Source organism: Aedes aegypti, chromosome 3, assembly GCF_002204515.2.
Source record: "Aedes aegypti strain LVP_AGWG chromosome 3, AaegL5.0 Primary Assembly, whole genome shotgun sequence".
In the NCBI taxonomy this organism is placed as follows: Eukaryota; Metazoa; Arthropoda; class Insecta; order Diptera; family Culicidae; genus Aedes; species Aedes aegypti.
The window spans coordinates 105,622,201-105,642,251 of NC_035109.1; the positions used below are offsets into that span (position 1 = coordinate 105,622,201).

The 20,051-nt window shown below is 36.5% G+C and overlaps 1 protein-coding gene across 3 annotated transcripts in view; it reads left to right on the top strand.

Moving 5' to 3' along the window:
- LOC23687755 (G-protein coupled receptor 39) overlaps nt 1–20,051 on the top strand; it is a 339,479-nt gene that overhangs the window by 304,639 nt on the left and 14,789 nt on the right. For all 3 annotated transcript variants that reach the window (XM_021850745.1, XM_021850747.1, XM_021850746.1), the window contains one exon: nt 9,750–9,866. In XM_021850745.1, the coding sequence (XP_021706437.1) occupies nt 9,750–9,866 (117 nt within the window). The remainder of the gene's footprint in view (nt 1–9,749; nt 9,867–20,051) is intronic.

The following is a 20,051-nucleotide window of genomic DNA, read 5'->3' on the forward strand; positions in this document are numbered from 1 at the left end:
CTTTGTTGGTTGCTTTGCATGCAACTTTTTCTTAGTAGCACAAGACGTTTTCTGTAAACGGTCCAAATGTTGACGTTTCAAAACAAACCGGGCAATATGCCCCTCCCGCAGCGTTGTAGAAATGTTTCCAAGGAGAATTCGACCACTTGATATGCTTAAAAAGGTCCATTGGCTGTTGTCTAGCAATAGTTTTTGTAATAAGTACAAAAGTAAAGGATGGGCTTCATTTAGGGTAAACAGGTATAATACGCCCCCCTTAAGAAAACCCGCTCTATCGCAGTAGCAAATGCATTATTTCTATCGTTTTTGATGTCAAGGTGTTATGTTGTAAGTTGGCCATGCTCTGCATGCAACTTTCTCTTGCTAGGTAGCTTCTAAAAAGAGTACAAGACGTTTTTTGTAAACGGTCTAAATTTTGACGTTTCAAAACAAACCGGGCAATATGCCCCTTCCACAAAAAAACGTTCCACAGCATTGTGCAAATGGTCCAAAAGAAATTCTACCACTTGTTAAGCTTAAAAGAGTCCATAAGCAGTCGTCTTCCGGTAAAAGTTTTACAATAGTAAAGAAACGGATTCATTTACAACGAGGCTTGCTTATCGGTTTAGAAATTTTACGCCAAAAAGCTGTTATTTTGATATTTTTGAAATATTTATTGGTTTTTCATACTTCTCAAAGATATAATATGTGCAGCATCATTTTTAAGATATTTAATCATATTTACGTGTTAAAGAAGCCTCAATCCCTTGAAAATGAAATGGGGCGAATTTTTTTTTCAATTTTTCAATTTTTTCATTTTTTTTTTGCGCCCTTGGGGCGCACTATCCCGATTTACCCTACAACGAGACTTGCCTATAATCATCATAATGCCAATCGATAGTAGTGTGAAAAAGGTCACCGGAAAAATGCTTTTCCAATATCTTTTTCCACGGGAATCGTTGTCAAAGTCACGTGAAATTCATGACATATAACAGCTCTGGTTGTAAGGGATCATCCAAAAATGACTTCCAGCATTTGGGGGAGGGGCAGGGATCTATGAAAGTGTGATAGTTTATGTATTAGGTATTGAAAAAAGCGTGACAGAGGGGGGAAGGGGTTCTAGGAATCCCGAAAACGATGGACGCCATATTTGAATCTTCCCTAATCACAATCTTTCCAAAGATGTGAAATTACCTCACCTTCATTTCACTTTGATCAGATTTTCGGATGCTGTAAACTACCAGAGATATGTAACAAATTTGCTATGTATGATCAATTAAAATCGATAAAAGTATGCAGTCAGAGTGGACCAAGTGCTTATTACCATAACAACGAAAATGATCAGCGTAGCTTCCAGATGGTTTTGAGAAAATTAATTCAGAAGAATCCCAACCTGTCTTCTAAAACTGTTTTAAAATGAATACTCTTTTTAACATTTTTTCGAATTGTACATTGCTTAAATTTTACATACAATGAGCTCGCGTTCAAAAACTATAGAGTTCCTATTATTTCACACAAGAATTTTATGACAAAATTATAAGCCATTTTATTCAGTTACTTACGACGGTTTTCTACCAGTGTAAAATCGACTCAAGTAGTGTTTTGTTTTGATTCGTGGTTAAGTCACTTTGTCTCTCCATACAGCGGGGCGGCGAAAGTAGTGGTTAGGTTGCGAAAGTTGAAAATCTTACTTTCGTCGTTTTGGGGATTTTTTTTTTATTTCCGTACGGGTTTGGACCGAAAGGTCTCAGATTTTCATGAAACTTTTTCCACAGGCAGGGCTCATCAATATATGAATAAAAAATTAAGAAAAATTCAGGGTCACCTATTTTCCCGGAAAACTCAGTTGGAATTTTTTTGTTTTCCCCTGACACTACTTACTTTGAAAAATCATAATTCAAGAACGAAGCATCATTGGAACAAAGTTTTTTATGAAAATTTTTGAGAAGGTAATTTCATAAGCTTTAATCGCTGAAATTTTTTAAATGGTATTTTTTTTTCGTTTTTGAGTTATGGCCAATTTTGTAAAAAATGTACAAATGTGCCATTTTGAGCCTTTTCTTTGAAAAATCATAGCTCAAGAAAGAAGCATCGTAGAGACAAAGTTTTTTTATGAAAATGAAAGCAAATTTTCTAAGGAATAGAAAAATATGTTAACTGGAAAAAGTTTTTTACAAAATTTTCCACCGTTAAGAAAATTTGCACAGAAAAGCCGGGAAAACTATGTTCAAACTCGTGTAAGATTTTTAAGAAATATTTTTGAGAACAGAATTTAATAAATTTCAATCACTGAAATTTTTAAGATGTACTACTTTTTAATCCCTGCGTTTGGTCATAGTTTTGTGAAAAATGCCCACATTTCTCGTACAAGTCTTTTCGTTCGAAAATCATAACTGAAGATAGAAGCGTCACAGAAACATTTTGTTGTCAAATCGGAATCAAATTCTCTCAAAACTTTGAGATTTTTTGAAATGGAATAAGTTTTCCAGGACATTTTTGACCGTTAAGGAAAATAAATAATGATAACCCGGTTAGCTATTCCAGCTTAAAAACAAAGTATATTTGAAAAGAGCGATCCATAAGATCCAATCCTAAACATTTTTTAAATACGCTCATTTTACGTTCCTTTTACAAGATCAAATATTGCCAAGATGAGCTGTTTACAAATTTAAACATTTATAAGTTTATGAAGCTTATTTTCAAATTTATAAGTTTATAAACAAAACTACTTAAGACGAAACAGCATAGAAACAAAGATTTCTTCAATCATAATATAGGCATTTTTTCCAGCTACCTGTTAGGTAACTATAAAATTGACAGTTAAATCAATGGGTAGCACGGTGTGCCAGAAACCGTTATTAACAGAAAAAAATGTCCATGAATTTGGCACCTACCATTCGAAAGATATAGTATTCACGCATCTTCTCCGTGAATTTGAAAATATTCTAACAAGGGAATCGAAAGTTATCGTGATTTGAAAGTTTTGAGCTATTTTGGAAGGAAAATTCACATGCTTATAAATATTCCCCAACGGTTCGTCATTATAAACTTGTAAACCAGCCAAGTTATTGCCAGCTTAACATTAAGCATTCGAAACATGTGATATCCAAGCACCTTCTATGCAAATTTAAAATCATTATGTCGAGAAAATCTTAAGTTACAGTGATTTGTATTTTTATGATTATTTCTGTGAAGTTTAAATTAGGGCTGGTTTATATGCCTTTGTTATGAAAGTGTACGTTATTTGCAAATAAAAATGTCTATAGGACTGACCCTTGGCATTCAATAAATGTAGTAGTCAATTATCTTCGCAGTTAGTTTTAGATTATTTTATCAAAAGACAACATAACTAGAGTACTTTGAAGTTTTGGAGTCATTAAGATTTGTTTTTCAATCGTCTAAAATAGTGTTCGCAATACGCATTTAATAATTTCGACACAAATTAACTAAACAGATTTGCATTCAACTTATATCTTACATTGAAGAAATGCAGAGTTTCGTTAAATGATAAGCAAATGGGTTCGTTTTTGTGAATTTTGTTTCATTTCTGTGCTTTCTGCGGGGCAGTGTTTCGTTATGGCACAAATAAGCATATAGGCGAACCTGAACAATTTGAAAGTGGCATCATGTTGCTCAGTCGAGGTTAGATTATCAACTAGTGAGATCGTTTTATGCTAGTGTTTTAAATAAGTTAAATATGATGGTTCACATTTTTTTCATGACAGCGAAGGGGGTACGTTTATATATGTGTTTGTCCAATTAATAGTTAGTAGGAGTTTATTGTAGAAATTAACCTTGTTTCATGTTTTGCAAAATATGTATATGCAACAAGCCTCATATTTTATTTAGTTCCTAGAATTATTGGATACTATATGCGTCTACTTTTCCTTTAGGTACTGATAGATTACTTTTTGGATTGATGCTGCATGATTTGCATCATGCGAAATCTTCGAATAGTTCGTAATCAAAGGTATCGTCATATTGGTTCAGTCATGTTTTGTACATATAAAAGGATTACTTTTTATTTTATTTTATTCATTATGTTTTAAGAGAGGTATAACAGGGTATAACCAGTGAAAATTATGTGATGATCCCAAAAACTATTGTAATTAAGCGTTTTGTTTACCAAGATCCAACGGCTTCCTCAAAGATAGTATCACGTAAATACTTATTCCATAACACCAATTGACATGTATTCGGACGCAGCAGGACGCGGTATTGCTTAGTACAAGGAATGAGAATTCCATTACTTACACACTGAGAGTGCTGCGACTAATCCTAAGTAACATCCGTTGGTTCCTTTTGCATGTATAGTTGCTCTTGTAATAACGGAGAAGCAACAGAAGGCGGTCAATCACGCTATTAAATCACATTGATCAACATATTGATAAGAATTTGTTGCAATTAGTTGTGGTAAAAACATTGAACGTGGTAATTGAATACTCAAAATTTACTTTATTATAGGTCCAAAACTTCAAAGTACTTTAGTAGCATTGTCTCTAGATAAAGTATTATCAAACTAGCTGCGAAGATGCTTGAATAATCATCTTTTGAATGCCGAGTGTCAGTCATATGGACATTTTTATTTGTAAATTCTGTGCACTAATATAAAAAAGCCATAAAAAAGCTCTAATTTAGACATCATAGAAATAATGATAAATATACAAATCACTGTAACTTCAGATTTTCTCGACGTAATGATTTCAAATTTACAGGCAAGATGCTTGGATATCACATGTTTTGAATGCTTAATGCCAAGCCTGATGGTTACTTGGCTTGTTTACAAGTTAATAATGATGCACCGTTGAGGAATATTTTAAAACATGTGAATATCCCATGCAAAATAGCTTAAAACCTTCAAATCACTATAACTTTCGATTCCCTCGTTAGAATATTTTCAAATTCACGGAGAAGATGCTTGAATACTATATCTTTCGAATGGTAGGTGCCGAACTCATGGACATTTTTTTTTATGTTAATAACGGTTTCTGGCACACCGTGGGTAGACAATATGGCAATTAGGTATTTACCAATTCTAGTTTAAAGCGTTGAAATGGCTTGAGCATCATAAGTTTACCAAAAAACTAACAAAGAGCAGTGAGAAAGTGCAAGTGTTGTCAGCTGTATATTACTCGTTATTACCGAAGCTGTTGAAATGGACAAAGTTCAATACTACGAATACTATTCGCTATGGACTGGACGGTCACAAATCAGTAAGGACAAATTTACGCTCGATTAGCCATGGTCTCATGACCAAGTTTCATTCGAATGGAGTTCGGTGGATTACGGAAAGATGAAAATCTGCATGAAGTGCATGATTATGATTAACCAGAAACGAAAATCTTCTGATGTTAGCAACCAAAGACAATCTTCCCGGTTGAAAAAATTGATAGTATTAAGATGAAAATGTAAGTTATATACTGAATAATTGAATAAATAAAATTAAAAAAAATAATAATCTTTTTTGTTCCATAAAAAAGAAAGAATCCCTTTTCAGTGTAATGAAATATTGAGGCAGAAACAGTTTTTTCAGTTTTTCTTAGCGGTGTAATTTTTCATGAAAAATATCATCCATTCCGACTTATACTTCATTGAAACCAATTTTATATCTTTTTTTCAGATGTTTTAGAAAATTTGCAATTGCTTTGATAAAAAATCTTTGTTTTTCCGATGCTTCGATTGAAATATGGGTTTTCAAAGAAAAGGCTTATATGGTCATTTTCCACAAAATTAGCCATAATTTAAAAACGAAAAAAAAGTACAATTCAAAATTTCCAGCGATTAACGCTTATGAAATTACCTTCTCAAAAATATATTTTTGAAAGTTTTCCACTAATTGGAACATAGTTTTTCCGGCTTTTCTTTACGAATTTTCTCAACGGTGGAAAATTTTGTGGAAAACTGTTTCCAGTTAATATTGTTTTTTATTCCTGAAAAAATTTGCTTTCATTTTCATAAAAAAAACTTTGTTTCTACGATGCTTCTTTCTTGAGTTATGATTTTTCAAAGAAAAGGCTGAAAATGGCAAATTTGCACATTTTTTACAAAATTGGCCATAACTCAAAAACGAAAAAAAGTACATTTCAAAAATTTCAGCGGTTGAAGCTTATACAATTATCTTCTCAAAAATATTTTTTTTGAATATTTTTCACGAGTTTATGCTCCAACTTTCCGGCTTTTCTTTACGGAGTAGTGTTGGATCCGTTGAATCTGTTGCATGCTCCTTGTGGGCGAGCGACGGAATCCGGATCCATTGTGTCCGGTTCGCGTTGCGCGGAAGAAAAAACGAAATGCGCCGGTGAAAAAAAAACGCGTCAGTAGAGTTTGATACGTTGAACCTGTTGTATGCTCCTGTCGAGCGAGCAAAGAAATCAGTATCGTGTCTGGTTAGGATAGTGCGGTCATTCGTGTATATGCTCACGTATTCATTTCGAATTATATATTTATCGTTTACCAAAACGAATCCTTTCCCATATCCATACTCCCAGTGTTTTCTTGTGGAAGTGCAGAGAACTCCTCGGCTTCTGTAAAGCAAGTAACACGCCAACATTTCCCTTTTGAATTTTCTTATGTTTTTAGTAAAACTCAATTAAATTGTTGTTCCAAAACGGAAATCCGTTAAAATTTCGCGAAGTTATCGTGATTTTAATTTAAGGTCAATATGATCCCAATAAACAGACCACGAACCGTTTTCATGAAAATTACACTAGAAAAAATGTTTTCGCACCAACTAGTGAAAACATTTTACAAAAAAATTACAGCCCTTCAAAGCGCTTTGGGGTTACATTGCTCCCAGAACACAGACTAAGGGTTAATAGTAGAATCTTCCAGTCACTCGCGAAAGTCTACAGCAATGGTCAGAACTGTAGTTGGAACATTTTATCCCATATATGTGTATAGTTGAGTTTCTCCTTGCAAACGCCATCAACCCCCTTCTTATAGTTTACTGATTCAGCTCAAACTTCACAGTAGCACTTCATTTTGGTATTTTGAATACAATGCTCCGCCCTAACGCAAACGTCTATAAAGTAGATAAACACACTTCCCAGTCCCAGGGATTCAAACGACAAAGGAAATTAAAAAGCCCCAGGCAACGTGTTCGATGTCATTTGAATCACCGCCGGGAAACTTTTTCAGCAAAATATTAAATTAAAATAAATGAGATTTGATTCTCGTTATTGGACGATAAGCTATGCCCATGAAAATGCTTAAAACGTGGAAAGCTTCACGGAAGAAATCGCGAAAATTCCTAAACATTGTCGTTTCGCTTTATGGATGAGATGTGTTTACTGCGCCGCCACCACCGCCACCGCACGACTTTCGAGAAATAATTTATGAACGAATCTCCGGCATCATCTCATCAGCCATGTTTTCGATCCGAAGTAGTATAAGTTCCTCATCACAGTCACTTTTGGTTTAACAAGTTCATCTTCATATCGCTGTTTTTCCTAACCTCGCGGAGCAAAATGCGATTCTTCCTGTGTATTTCCATAGACGTAAAATCAAGAATTCTCGAAAACTTATTCATACAGACTCAAGTCAAAAAAGTATACAAACTTACTTTATCGATCCTACGTGTTAAGCAGGCGGAATTCTACACGTACCGCTCTGTACCAACTCAACTTTTCACTTTTAGAACGTTTAATTTCCGGATTTACAAAACGACGAAAGTAAGATTCTCAACTTTCGCAACCTAACCACTACTTTCGCCGCCCCGCTGTATGGAGAGACAAAGTGACTTAACCACGAATCAAAACAAAACACTACTTGAGCCGATTATACACTGGTAGAAAAACGTCGAAAGTAACTGAATGAAACGGCTTATCATTTTCTTATAATTATTTTTGTGGGAAATAATAGAAACTACCTAGTTTTTGCACGTGAGCTGAATGTATGCAAAATTTGAGCGAAGTACACGGCAAAAAAATGTTAAAAAGGTGATTCATTTTAAAACAGTTTTAGAAAATAGATTGTGATTTTTCCTAATTAATTTTCTCAAAACCGTATAAAAGTTACTTACGTCGATTTGAAAAAGTAATCGAGAATTGTTCAATCATCATTTCCATCATAAAGGATCGCACAGTGCCATGCCATTCCAACGCGTTCCATCATCTTCTCTAGCGAGGAGCACGCTCACTCGTTTGATATACGGAAAACTAAGCAATGGAAGAACTTCAAACGGGATTAATCCCATTATTCGCTAAATTGTGTGCACTATAAGCAGACGGCGCTGTTCTGCTAGCGCAGGATGTCATATTATTGATTATGGGTGCTACAGCACCACCTAATATTAAGTCGAAGTAGGCCGTCATTGAAATTTGTACGCGTCGTTGATGATTGTTCCTTATTCATCTAACTATTTCCAATCAAAGAAAATCAGTTGGTTTTACACTGACACAACTGAAAAAGTATCAGCATACTTTATGCATGTTAGTGCGTACAGTGATACTTTTTCAAGACAATATAAACTATCAAGACTGAGTTTTATCACTTTGAAATGCAAGCTGAAAAGTCATCATTGTTGCCAAAACTAATGACGGGCTACTTAGCCTTAAACTACCTTGGTGCTAGAGAGGAGATGTCATTGCAGCCAACATTTGTTGTTATTGATTTCCGCTTTTCAGTGATTGAGTGAGCAACCAAGTTGCCTCGTGAAAATAACTTTACATTCGGATTAAAGTAAATAAATATAATTCTAAGTTGTTCCTGTAAACCGCCGTGTTTTATTTACGGCACACAACAATGGGTTTCCGGGAAAAGCGACGTTGGTTGCACCGGTGAACGGAAGATGCCTCGCGTTGCACTGGGAAGTATTTTCTCGAACCAGGGGTAGAATATTCACCACGTGTTATTTGGGAATCTTTACCTTCTCGTAGCGGTATCTCCACACAAAATTTGTAAATTTTTTTGGGGAATTTGCTGCAAAGATTTCTTCTCAATCGTAGTTTTGTAAAACTTTATATTCTAGAAACTTAACTTCATCTGACCAATTAAACCCCTCTTATCGTGACAATATATCTACTTGAAGGTTTCAAATAAAGAGCTTTTGGTGTATTTGGGAATATTATAAGTTGAGTTTTGGAAACATTAGGAGAAATCTTCCATTTTTGCAAGAATGGAGAAAAAATATCCAAAATTTTTGCAATCGACTACAGATGACACGCTGACTTCGTCCTTTGGCGGAGAGGCCTGTGTCATCCGCAAACAAGGATTTTTGACATCCCTGAGGTAACTCAGGTAAGTCAGATGTGAAAATATTATATAATATTGGTCCCAAAATGCTGCCTTGGGGAACACCAGCTCCTACAGGAAGTATATCAGGCTAGGAGTACTGATAGTGTACGATTGTGTACGATTTGACAGATAACTTTGGATTATTTAACATCATCGAATGCTTTTTTCTTTGCTTAGAAGAGCATGACCAGTAGAATAGCCTTCAGATTTGTAGGAACGGATCAATTTTTTTACACGTAAAAGTTGATGAGCAGTCGAATGTCCATGGCGGAATCCGAACCGTTCATTGGCAAAAATTGAATTTTCGTTGACGTTGGGCTGTGAATGTCTCAACTGTAGTCAATTACCCCAATCGCCAGTATTGTACATAAGATATATGTGCTCAAATCGTCAACTGCCCCATTCATCAACAATTCGCCGTTCTTATTAAATGATTAATTACGAATCCCTCATCGCGCACAAGCTCCAATTAATACTGACATTCATCAACGTATATTTTATGACCATTCGCATTTTTTCCCCGTTCCACTCAACAGCTCCGGGCTCGATCGATGATGCAATCTAGCAAACGGTCCCGCTACAAAGGCGCTCTCTACACGTCCAACAGCGTGCGATACAGTGGCGACCATTACATCCGGCGGAACTCCCTGCAGGTGAGTGAAAGTGAAATTATTTTAGCGTTCCTAGCTAGCGCAGACTTACACACGCCACAGTGCGGTTGATGGCAATGACCAACCTTAGCCGTTACAGCTGAGATAGCTATCTTCGAGCTGTTAATTGCAGGGCAATTTTTCCCTCCAATGAGGGGGATGATTAAAAGCTGTTTAAAATTACTTTGATCCACTTACTGTTGATGTATTATTTGATTAAGCGAAGAAATATGCACGAGGCCATTATGAGGATGATTTGAGACCGCATCAAGTTATGGAATCTTCTAAAAAAATAACCTTCTGTCTGGGAAAAAATATATGTAACATGAGCTATAAGGTATTGAAAGGTCAACTCAAGAGCCACGTTCCCCGACAATTGGAAGATTTGTGCCATCACCATTATTTATTTATTTATTTATTTGGTTCTACATCAATCGACTTGATAAAACCTCGCCAACAATATATCGCCAATTCACTGGTCCGTTGTCGAGCAGCCGTTGATGAAACCTGCATGATAGCTTCCCACGAACTTGTTCGCTATAGGTAATAGACGAAAAAAGATAATCTGGGATAGCGCTTTGTAGGTGGCGTTAAGGATTGTGGTTGCACGATAGTTTTCATATTCCAGTTTGTCGCTCTTTTTGTAGATGGAGCGCCTTGCTTCCTCCGGTAGCTGTTCCATCTCCCAGAATTAGCCGATGCAGACAAGCAGCCAAACTCACCGGGCCCATCTTGATGAGTTCGGCTCAGATGCCATCCTTACCAGCGGTCTTGTTGTTCTTGAGCTGTTGAATGGCATCCTTAACTTCCCCCATCGTGGGAGCTGGTTGGTTTCCACTGTCCGCAGTGCTGACGTACCCATCACCTTTGCTGTTCTGACCTTCCGTGCCTGTGTCATCTGCGCGGTGTTCATCGTAGTGCCGCTCCCACCATTCGAACACCTCAGTTCAGCTCGCGGCATGAAGCCTTTGCGGGACAATGCTTTCAGCAGCGTTGTTGATGGCTGCTTTGACTGTCCTCCAGCAGTCCTCCAGAAAGGCCATATCGAGCTCGCCCTCATCCGTCAACGTTGCCTCAAGATGCTGCGCGTATGCATTAGCGACATCCGGTGATTTCAGTCGCACTAGATTGTACCGAGGCGGGCGTCGGTACCGTACATCGTTGATGACGGATAGTTTTTGGCGCAGTTTCACCATTCCTAGGTTGTTTTTTACAAGGGGGAAATCTGCAAACAGATCCCCTGAGAAGGTAACTCATGGAATGCGGGGATGACGCACCAACGACGACCCGCTAAAACCAGCCTATGCACTGTGCTTAAGCAATTCTTTTAGAATTGCTCAAGTAGTGAACAGTGCATCGACATTACCCTTGGCCTCAGACCCTTATCTCCCCGGAACCACCTTACGGTATTTCTTCGGGGAGGGGCCTGTGCATATAGCACCACACGTGTAGCAGAAGTAGCCTAGGTAAACTGCTTCTCTTAGCCGACTTAAACTTGTTACTGCATTCCAGCACTCGGCATCCGTACACATTCTCTCTATTATATTGTCGGGGAACCTGTCCCCTCCTCATGTATTGAGCATGCGACCTCTCACAACAATGAAACGGGGGCAATCGAACACGGCATGCTCCGCTGTTTCCTCCACACCAGCACAATTGGGGCACGCAGGAGATTCTGAGTGCCCGAACCTATGCAGGTACTGTCTACCATGTCCTGACAGAAAATGCGTCACTTCTACCAATCTGACACATTTGGTATTAGCCGATGGGTCCATCTACCCTTAGTGGAGTTATCCCATTCCTGCTGCCAGCTTCTGAGCGTTAATTAACACAAACGTCGCTACAGATTTCCATTGGTATCCATGTGTGTCCCAGCCTTCTTGTAGTGTGCCATCCAGCGGGTACAGTTGTTCGTAAATTGATTTTCAGGAAGGAACAGACGGAATGACTTGAGGATCGGATTGGAAGGAAGAAATAAAAGCTTAAGAGGACAGGTATGTGTACAGTACACTGACTTTCAGGTGGAGAAGACACGGACTTACAAGGAAAGGAGTGATGGGAGAAGAATAACATTAGGGGAAGGGTACATCATTGCAGTAACAGCTCTCAGGTCATCAGTTGGCTTAACATATACATTGCCATCCCTTGAATAGACTGCACGAATTTTGCCAGTTTTCTTGAGTTGAAGAGCTTTTGAGCGAATCTCTCTTGCGACGGGAGTAAGTTTCTCATTAATGTATACACTTTTGTTGACTGGAAATCCGATTTGCGACAGAGAGAAATTCCGAGTCCGCAGATAGCGAGAGAAAAATTCATATCTCTGAGCGTTGAATGAAAATTGGAGCAAAATAATGGGTGCAGATCCAGCGTTAGCTCCCGCCTTATATCTACTAGTGGTATTCCGTTTTCGAGGTATCCGAGAGAACGACACCAAGCATCGATGTAGCTCACGGTGTGTTTCGTAGAACAAGTTTATTACAAAAAAAAATAGGTAAGTCTGAAACTTCTCCACAATAAAGTCTAGGTTTCTCGCGTTCATTTGCTGCTAAAACCGAAAAAATCGGTCGGGGGGTCCAGAGTAATTTTTTTTTTTTTATTTCGAGAGACTTGCACATATGTTTGAATTTGCCTATTTATGTGTTTATGTACATTGGGGCGGTTCAAAATTAAAAAATGTTTGAGAATTCAATCTCACATATGTTCTTTACTATCCTTACTATAAAAATAGTGTTCTGTGAAATTCGCAGCTTTCTAGGTGGTGATTTAAGGTGGTCCAAAGACAATGTATAATATATAAATATAAACCGGAAATTACTATGAAGAAATTTTGAGGTATGTTCCAAACACGCTTGTACTGTAATGTAAGTATATACTTATTATCCCATTGTAAAAGCTCATTCTCGAAACCATAATAAAGAAATTTGCTGAAGAGAGAAATTCAATTCGACAGATAGCAGAAGAGATATCATGAGTTTGTTTGCTATTATTTAGCTTAACCCCTCTACCGGCAGCTTCATTTTTTCAACACAAAAATATATTTGAATCGCAATAACTTTTTTGTTTCTCAATATTTTTCCACCATTTTTTCACAACTTCTCAAAAAACTCTTCTACTTTTGGAATCTATGTCGGTATTGACCATTGGTCAACTTGTTTTAAAAATATTTCGGTGTTCCTTGGGGGACCGACACTTCCCATATAAAATTTCAATATGATGTTTTAAGAAGTTTTCAAGATCTCGTTACGGCTAGAGTGGTACCAAAAACATAAAAGCTCATTGCTCAAAAACAGTTACACCGATTTATTTAATTTCGTCACAATAGACTTTCATCAAAGTTTAGTTTTGAAAAGCGAATAACCGAATATGAGAAAAAATCTGTAGCCAGAGATAATTACGAGAGTTATGGCTATGCGTCGGTCCCCCAAGGAATTTGGGAATATCTCCGAATATAGATGACCAATGCTCAAAACCGATACAGATTCTGAAAATAAGAGAGTTTTATGAGAAGTTGTGGAATTTTTTTTCAAAAATATTGAGAAAAAAAAAGTTATCGCGATTTGAATATTTTGAAAAAATGAAGGTGCCGGTAGAGGGGTTAATATGGGGTTATAGTACTGCAAACAAGTACAAAAATCCCAAACCCATTTTAGCCTTATGATGTTAGTTTCTGATCTTTTCATAAGCACTGTGCCATAAAGAAAGTAACATAAAAATATAAGATTTGAAACTTCTCAAATACCATCCAAATTAGCGTATTTTTCAGCACCATGGGGCAAGTAATTACATGCCTTATAACAAGGTTTATCACATGCGAAGCCCTCTACTAGTTAATTCGAATAACTCACATTGTGTTGTTTGAAAGGCGGATAAGTCACTTTTGTAACGAGTAAAAAGAGAAATCTCGCATAATTTATGATCTCGTCCTAAAAGCCATAGCTTGTTATTACTGAGCAAACGAATAGATTTACACTTTATTTCACAATGCTACGACGAAGAGAAGATCCTCCTCTGTCTCCCAGCGGTGACAGTATTTATTTTGGTCCGTTTATCTGCTTAATAACAACGAGCTACACACTCGGTTATCAATGGTTTCAAGAATGAATATACATAGAAGCCAAACCTCGAATTTTCAAAAGCACAAGTCTAGAGAAGCAGACAACCGGTAACTCACTGGTCACTCGCTGGTGGCGACTAATCAATAAAATATTCAACGCAAAAGGTTGTCAGGTTCTCAAGATACAAATCTACAAACAAGCTTTTGAAAATTCGAGGTTTGATATCGATGCATCTTCACCTATTAAAAATATTTTCTAATGATTTCTAAGAAGTACGATGACATTATGACATTATGACCAATTTAAGTACGATTTTCAAGGTTTTTCGTGGAAAATAACTAAAATGACGTTTGAGACAGTTTTGCAATTATGCGTATATCATATGTCATATATGCTTATTACAACTCTTTTGAGCAAGAACAACTTTACCTTCCAAGCCAAGGTGTTCAAATGGTTTGATCTTGCAGTTTTTCCCGTATCTATGTTCAACGCAATGTGTGTCGGTAAAAAAACACATATTCATGAATACTTCACACAAAATAAAAAAAATGTTCTGGACCCCCCGACCGATTATTTTGATTTTAGTTGCAAATGAAAGAGCAAAGTCTAATTGTTTTAAGTTCGAAATTTCAGACTTACCTATTTTTTTGTAATAAAGTTACTCCACAAAGACACCGTGTAGCTGCGTAGATTTTCTCCAGACGTGTACGGGACTCCGCTAATGATGAGATCATTTCGCTTCATTGATCGATCAACAGCGTGAGTGGCTTCAGCTTTCGTACGCTCAACAGACGACACAAGCTCACCGACAGTTTTGTTGTTATCCTCCCGTAACTTTTGCATGTCTGAAGTAAGATCAGAGCGTAGTTGAGAGATCTGCGACGAAAGTTGATCTCCCATTTTCAGTACAAACTGAGATTTGATTAGCTTTGCTAAATCAGCAACACTCATATTAGAAGCCGTGGTGTTCCGTTGTTGCAACACAGAGTTGCTACGAAGTCTCATAGTGCTCAAATCTTCCTCGGACATCATAGTCGCCTAACAGATAACGGGCAAACTATATCACAGCACGTTAACTGCTCGAAAAATGGTGTATGTACGATCTTCGGTGGTTCCACTTGGATGAAAATAATTAATCCAGCGATTATTGTTCAAGTTGTAATGTAAATGGTGCACAACAACTGGATAATCATTCGCGACGTTTTTAACTACCCGAGCAGAAGAAAATAACTACTGAATACCAAATTGAGGTATTCCATACCAGATAATTTCCAATACTTACAACCTGAATGAGGTATGAATGAGCCCTGCATAAGAGGTAAAATACCTCAAATAATACCTCAAGCATATTCTACGAACACCAAACTGATTACTAGATCAGGTATTGTAATACCTCAATAATACTTGATGGATTTTCATATAAAAATGAAATTTTTGAATTGTAGTTCAATACCTCCAGCAGACCTCCAGCAGCTTTTTAATACCTCAATGAAGTATTTTTAATTGTTTTAAAGATTTTTTTCAATACCATTATAATACCAAATTGAGGTATTGACAACTGAACAATACCTAATTTTGGTATGATACCAAAAAATGGTATGCATAAGTTATTGGGGAGTTATTTGTTCCTCCTCGGGTAGCGATACATCGGACTTTAGTGATTTTAGGTGCGAATAAAGTATGCTTTTTGCTATGTGATTCGCAGTCTTCTACTGAAATAGTTGCACATTGTCTCAAGACAGCATTGGTGGGATGTGATATAATTAAACAAGACCGACTCGTTTGGTGGCCAACTTAAGATTGTATTCAATCGGTATTTTTCTTAACTCTATCGTGTGGCGCGATACACACTTTCTGCTGTGTATGCATTTGGTAGTTTATCGCACTCCAACGGCGGGTCGTTATGCTTACAAAGCATAACAGCCATCGTCCGAGTTCTATTTCAACCATTACACCACTAGCGTAGTCAGGGGTGCATCCGCCACACGCCCTATTTATTTATTTTTAAATTTTTATCTTTAGTTAAAAATTTAAAACATTCAATTTCTTTTATTTAAAAATAATTACTTTAAATGCGTTTAACTAATGTGACGTTGATGATACCTTAGATATCTCATATCTTTGGTACTGCCTTCTCAAGGCTTACAAAAATCAACATTAGAAATACTCATTTAATTTGGATATCATATTTGGTTACATATTACGGATTATTGAATATTGTAAGTTTTTAGAAATTGATACATCGATAACTGACTATTGATTACTAAAAATTGATAATTGATTATTGATAATAAGTAAAGAAAATTGACAATTGATTGACACGTCTACGGATTGCATCCGCCACACGTCCTAAAAGCTAATTCTCTGTATTACTTGTCGCATTCCTAGTAATAAAAGGTTTTACTCTATTTTTATGTACAATATCTATTTTATCTCTAATTCTAACTTCTACATTGGTTCCTTTATCCATAACTACTGGATAAGGTCCTTCATAAATCTGACTCAACTTATTTCCCGTTTCATTCCTAACCAACAAAAGCTGCCCTGGAGAGTAATTCATTAATCTCGCGTTGCAATTTAACTTTTTAACTCTTTCTAGTTTTGATTCTACTAACCGTTTCTGTACTTCCTTTTGAGTGTTTTGAATTTTGAACTTGAGTATCTTTGAATAATCATCTAAATTATAAATTGGATTTGGGGTCTCGGAATTGTTTAAACTTGATGGTAACTTGCAAATTTTTCCAAACACTAGTTCAAATGGAGATTTGTCTGTTTCCAAATGAACAGTGGTATTATACGCAAATTGATAAAATTTTATCCATGAAGACCAGTTTCCTGGTGTTCCTGAAGCATAAATTCTCAAAAAATTTCCCAAACTTTTGTGTGAATTTTCCAATGCGCCTATCGACTGATGATGATAAGCTGTTGAGTTTAATTTAGAAATTTTTAAAAGTTCACAAATTTTCGTAAAAAGTTCGGACATAAATTCTGATCCTCGATCAGTAGCAATTTCATCTGGCACTCCATAATTCAAAATAACATTTTCCACAAACGCTTTGGCAACAACTTCGGTTGTTTTGTTGATTATAGGTGTAGCAGTTATGAATTTAGTCAATTCACACTGCGTCGTTAAAATATAGGCATGACCTTCATTACTAGGCAATAATGGTCCAACTAAATCTAGATAGATTTTGCTAAACGCACTACTTGCCGTAGTAGTGACAATCTGCGGTATGTTTTTTGGTTTTATATGCTTATTTTTCTGACAAGCTTCACAAGACTTAATAAAATTGGAAATGTCTTTCTTCATTGTCGACCAAAAATATCTTCTTTGGATGTTTTTTAAAGTTTTCGTGATACCTGCATGTCCTGCTGTAGGCAGTAGATGAAAATCATTTATTATGAGTTGTTGCTCCGTTTTATTTTCAATACATTTAACTTTCGAATCCACTATTCTGAATGGTGGCATGCCATTATTTAAATTATAGGTATATACCATATTGTAAAATTGTTTCCCTGGATCCGTATTTTTTATAACGAGCTCGTTTATATTTTTACTTTTACATATTTCTCTCAGCATTACTACTATCCGCCGTAGCTGGATTAGAGTCTTAGCTGGACGAATTATAGTTTGATGTTTTGGAGCGTTAAATTTCACTTCAGGTATCGTATTGCTTTCATTAAAGATTATTTCGATAGACAATCCTGACAATGAGTGCTGGCCAGTCACTTCATTATCTTGATTCTTATCGGAATTTTCTTTCACTGTTTTACTTCGTGTGGTAATAAGAACATCCTGGTCAACTTTTTTGTTAATTTCCCTTAAGTCATTGATTGACATTCGCGATAAGGCGTCTGCCAAAACATTATCTTTTCCCGGAATGTATGTTATGTTAAAATCATATTCTTCGAGAGCTAACCTGAATTTGGTTAATCTACTCGAGGGTTCCTTCATCGAAAATAAGTATACTAATGGTCTGTGGTCAGTTTCTAAATCAAATATTCTGCCATACAGATATGGTCTGAAATGTTTGATCGCCCAAACTACAGCCAATAGTTCTTTTTCGATAGTTCCATAATTTAGTTCTGCCTTATTCAATGCTCTAGACGCATATCCTACTGGTCTTCCGTTTTTCCTATTCAACAGCACCGCTCCTAAAGCATATCCTGATGCGTCAGTTTGTAATTTAAATGAATTTTCAAAATCCGGATAATCCAAAACTGGTGGATTCATAAATTCATTTTTCAACATTTCGAAGGTTTGTTGGCATTCAGGTGTCCATTCAAATGTTACATCTTTCCTCGTCAAATGGTTCAAGGAAATACATATTTTTGAAAAGTCTTTTATGTGCTTTCGATAATAATTTGCGAAAGCAACAAAACGTTTAACTTCATCGGCCGTTTTAGGAACCGGCCAATTTTTAATACTTTCTATCTTCGAAGGATCAGGTCGAACCCCTTCTTCCGATATAAAATGTCCTAAATAAAGTAACTCTTGCTTTAAAAAATTGCATTTAGAGGGGTTCAATTTAAGATTAACTCCTCTAAGTCTCTCAAAGATCGAAATTAAATTTTTGTTGTGTTCCTCTAAGGTTTTGCCAAACACTATTATATCGTCTAGATAAACTAGACATTTTTCCATACACAGTCCCGACATCGCGACTGTCATTAATCTTGAAAACGTTGATGGGCTTATTTTCAATCCCATCGGTAGCCTAGTCATTTGGAATTGACCTGAGGCTGTCGAAAATGCTGTGATTGGTCTGCTCTTAGGATCTATCTCACATTGATAGTACCCTTGCGAGAGATCCAAGTGCGTAAAGTACTTGGCCCCTGCTAAAGAGTCTATTATGTCTTCGATATTTCCTAATTCAAACCTGTCATCTTGTAAGGTATTGTTTACTTTGCGGTAATCAATAACCATTCTCCACTTCTTTTTGTCATCACATGACTTCTTAGGCACAAGGAGCACCGGACTATTCCATTCAGACCGGGCTTCCTCTATTATTCCACTCTCAGTCATGTTTTTAATTTGTTTCGCTATCTCGTCTTTTTGAGATTGTGGCAACCTATATGGTTTCGTATACACCGGTTGCGTGTTTTCTTTGACGGTAATTGTCGGTGTTAAAACTTTAGTAACCGTTAATTTATCATCTGCCAAACAAAATATGTCGTTATATTTTATACAAATTTCCCGAATAGTTGCTCTCTCTTTAGAAGGCAAATGATCAATCTTTAATTCTTTCAATAATTTTTCCACCCTATTCGGTTCACCTTTGACATCATTTAGTTGTAGTATTTCATATTTTTCAAGTTTTTCCAATTTTGGTTTCAGCCCATTTAAAAAGACTGTTTTTCTGGAGACATTCAAAATTTTAATCGGAATTTTACCATTCGTAGGTTGCACAATCGCATTGGCTATAAAAACGTGTGGTTTTACTTCCTCGCTCAAAAGCACATGAGATTCCTTAATGTTCGCATTTATATATGATGTTATTTCTGTCCTAGCGGGTACACAAATAAATGCCATATCAGGTGTATTAAATGGAATTTCAAATTTTTGACCATTCGAGTATGCAGTCAATGTTTGATTTTTGAAGTTCAATATTGTTTCGTACTTGTACAAGAAATTCTTGCCAAGCAAAGCAGGTATGCTTGGTGGTAAACCTCTGACAACATATGCTTTGATTGCAAAAATCGCATGCCCATAGCACAGACGAATATTAACACTTCCTGTCGAAAAAGCTGTTCCATTTATTCCTCTAATTTTAATTTTATCCTCTGTATTAACCTCCGTTTCCCGCGGAACAAGATGTGACGAAATAATCGTACAACTTGCTCCGCTGTCCAAAACAAACGGTATCTGCTCATGTTTAATTTCGAATGTGACCGATGGTAATCTTTTTCCTTCATTATTCACGAAAAAGTTCGATTACATTCGCAACGTCTTCCTCGTGTGGATTTTGTTGTTGCTGAGGTTCTGCGACCGCAACATTTGCATGTTGATGTCTTCCTCGTTGATTAGCATTTCCCCGGAAATGCTGTTGATTATTATGGTTATTGTTGTGATTGTTATGGTTCTGGTTATTTCCATTCCCATAATTATTATCTTGTTGCCTGTTATAATTATTTT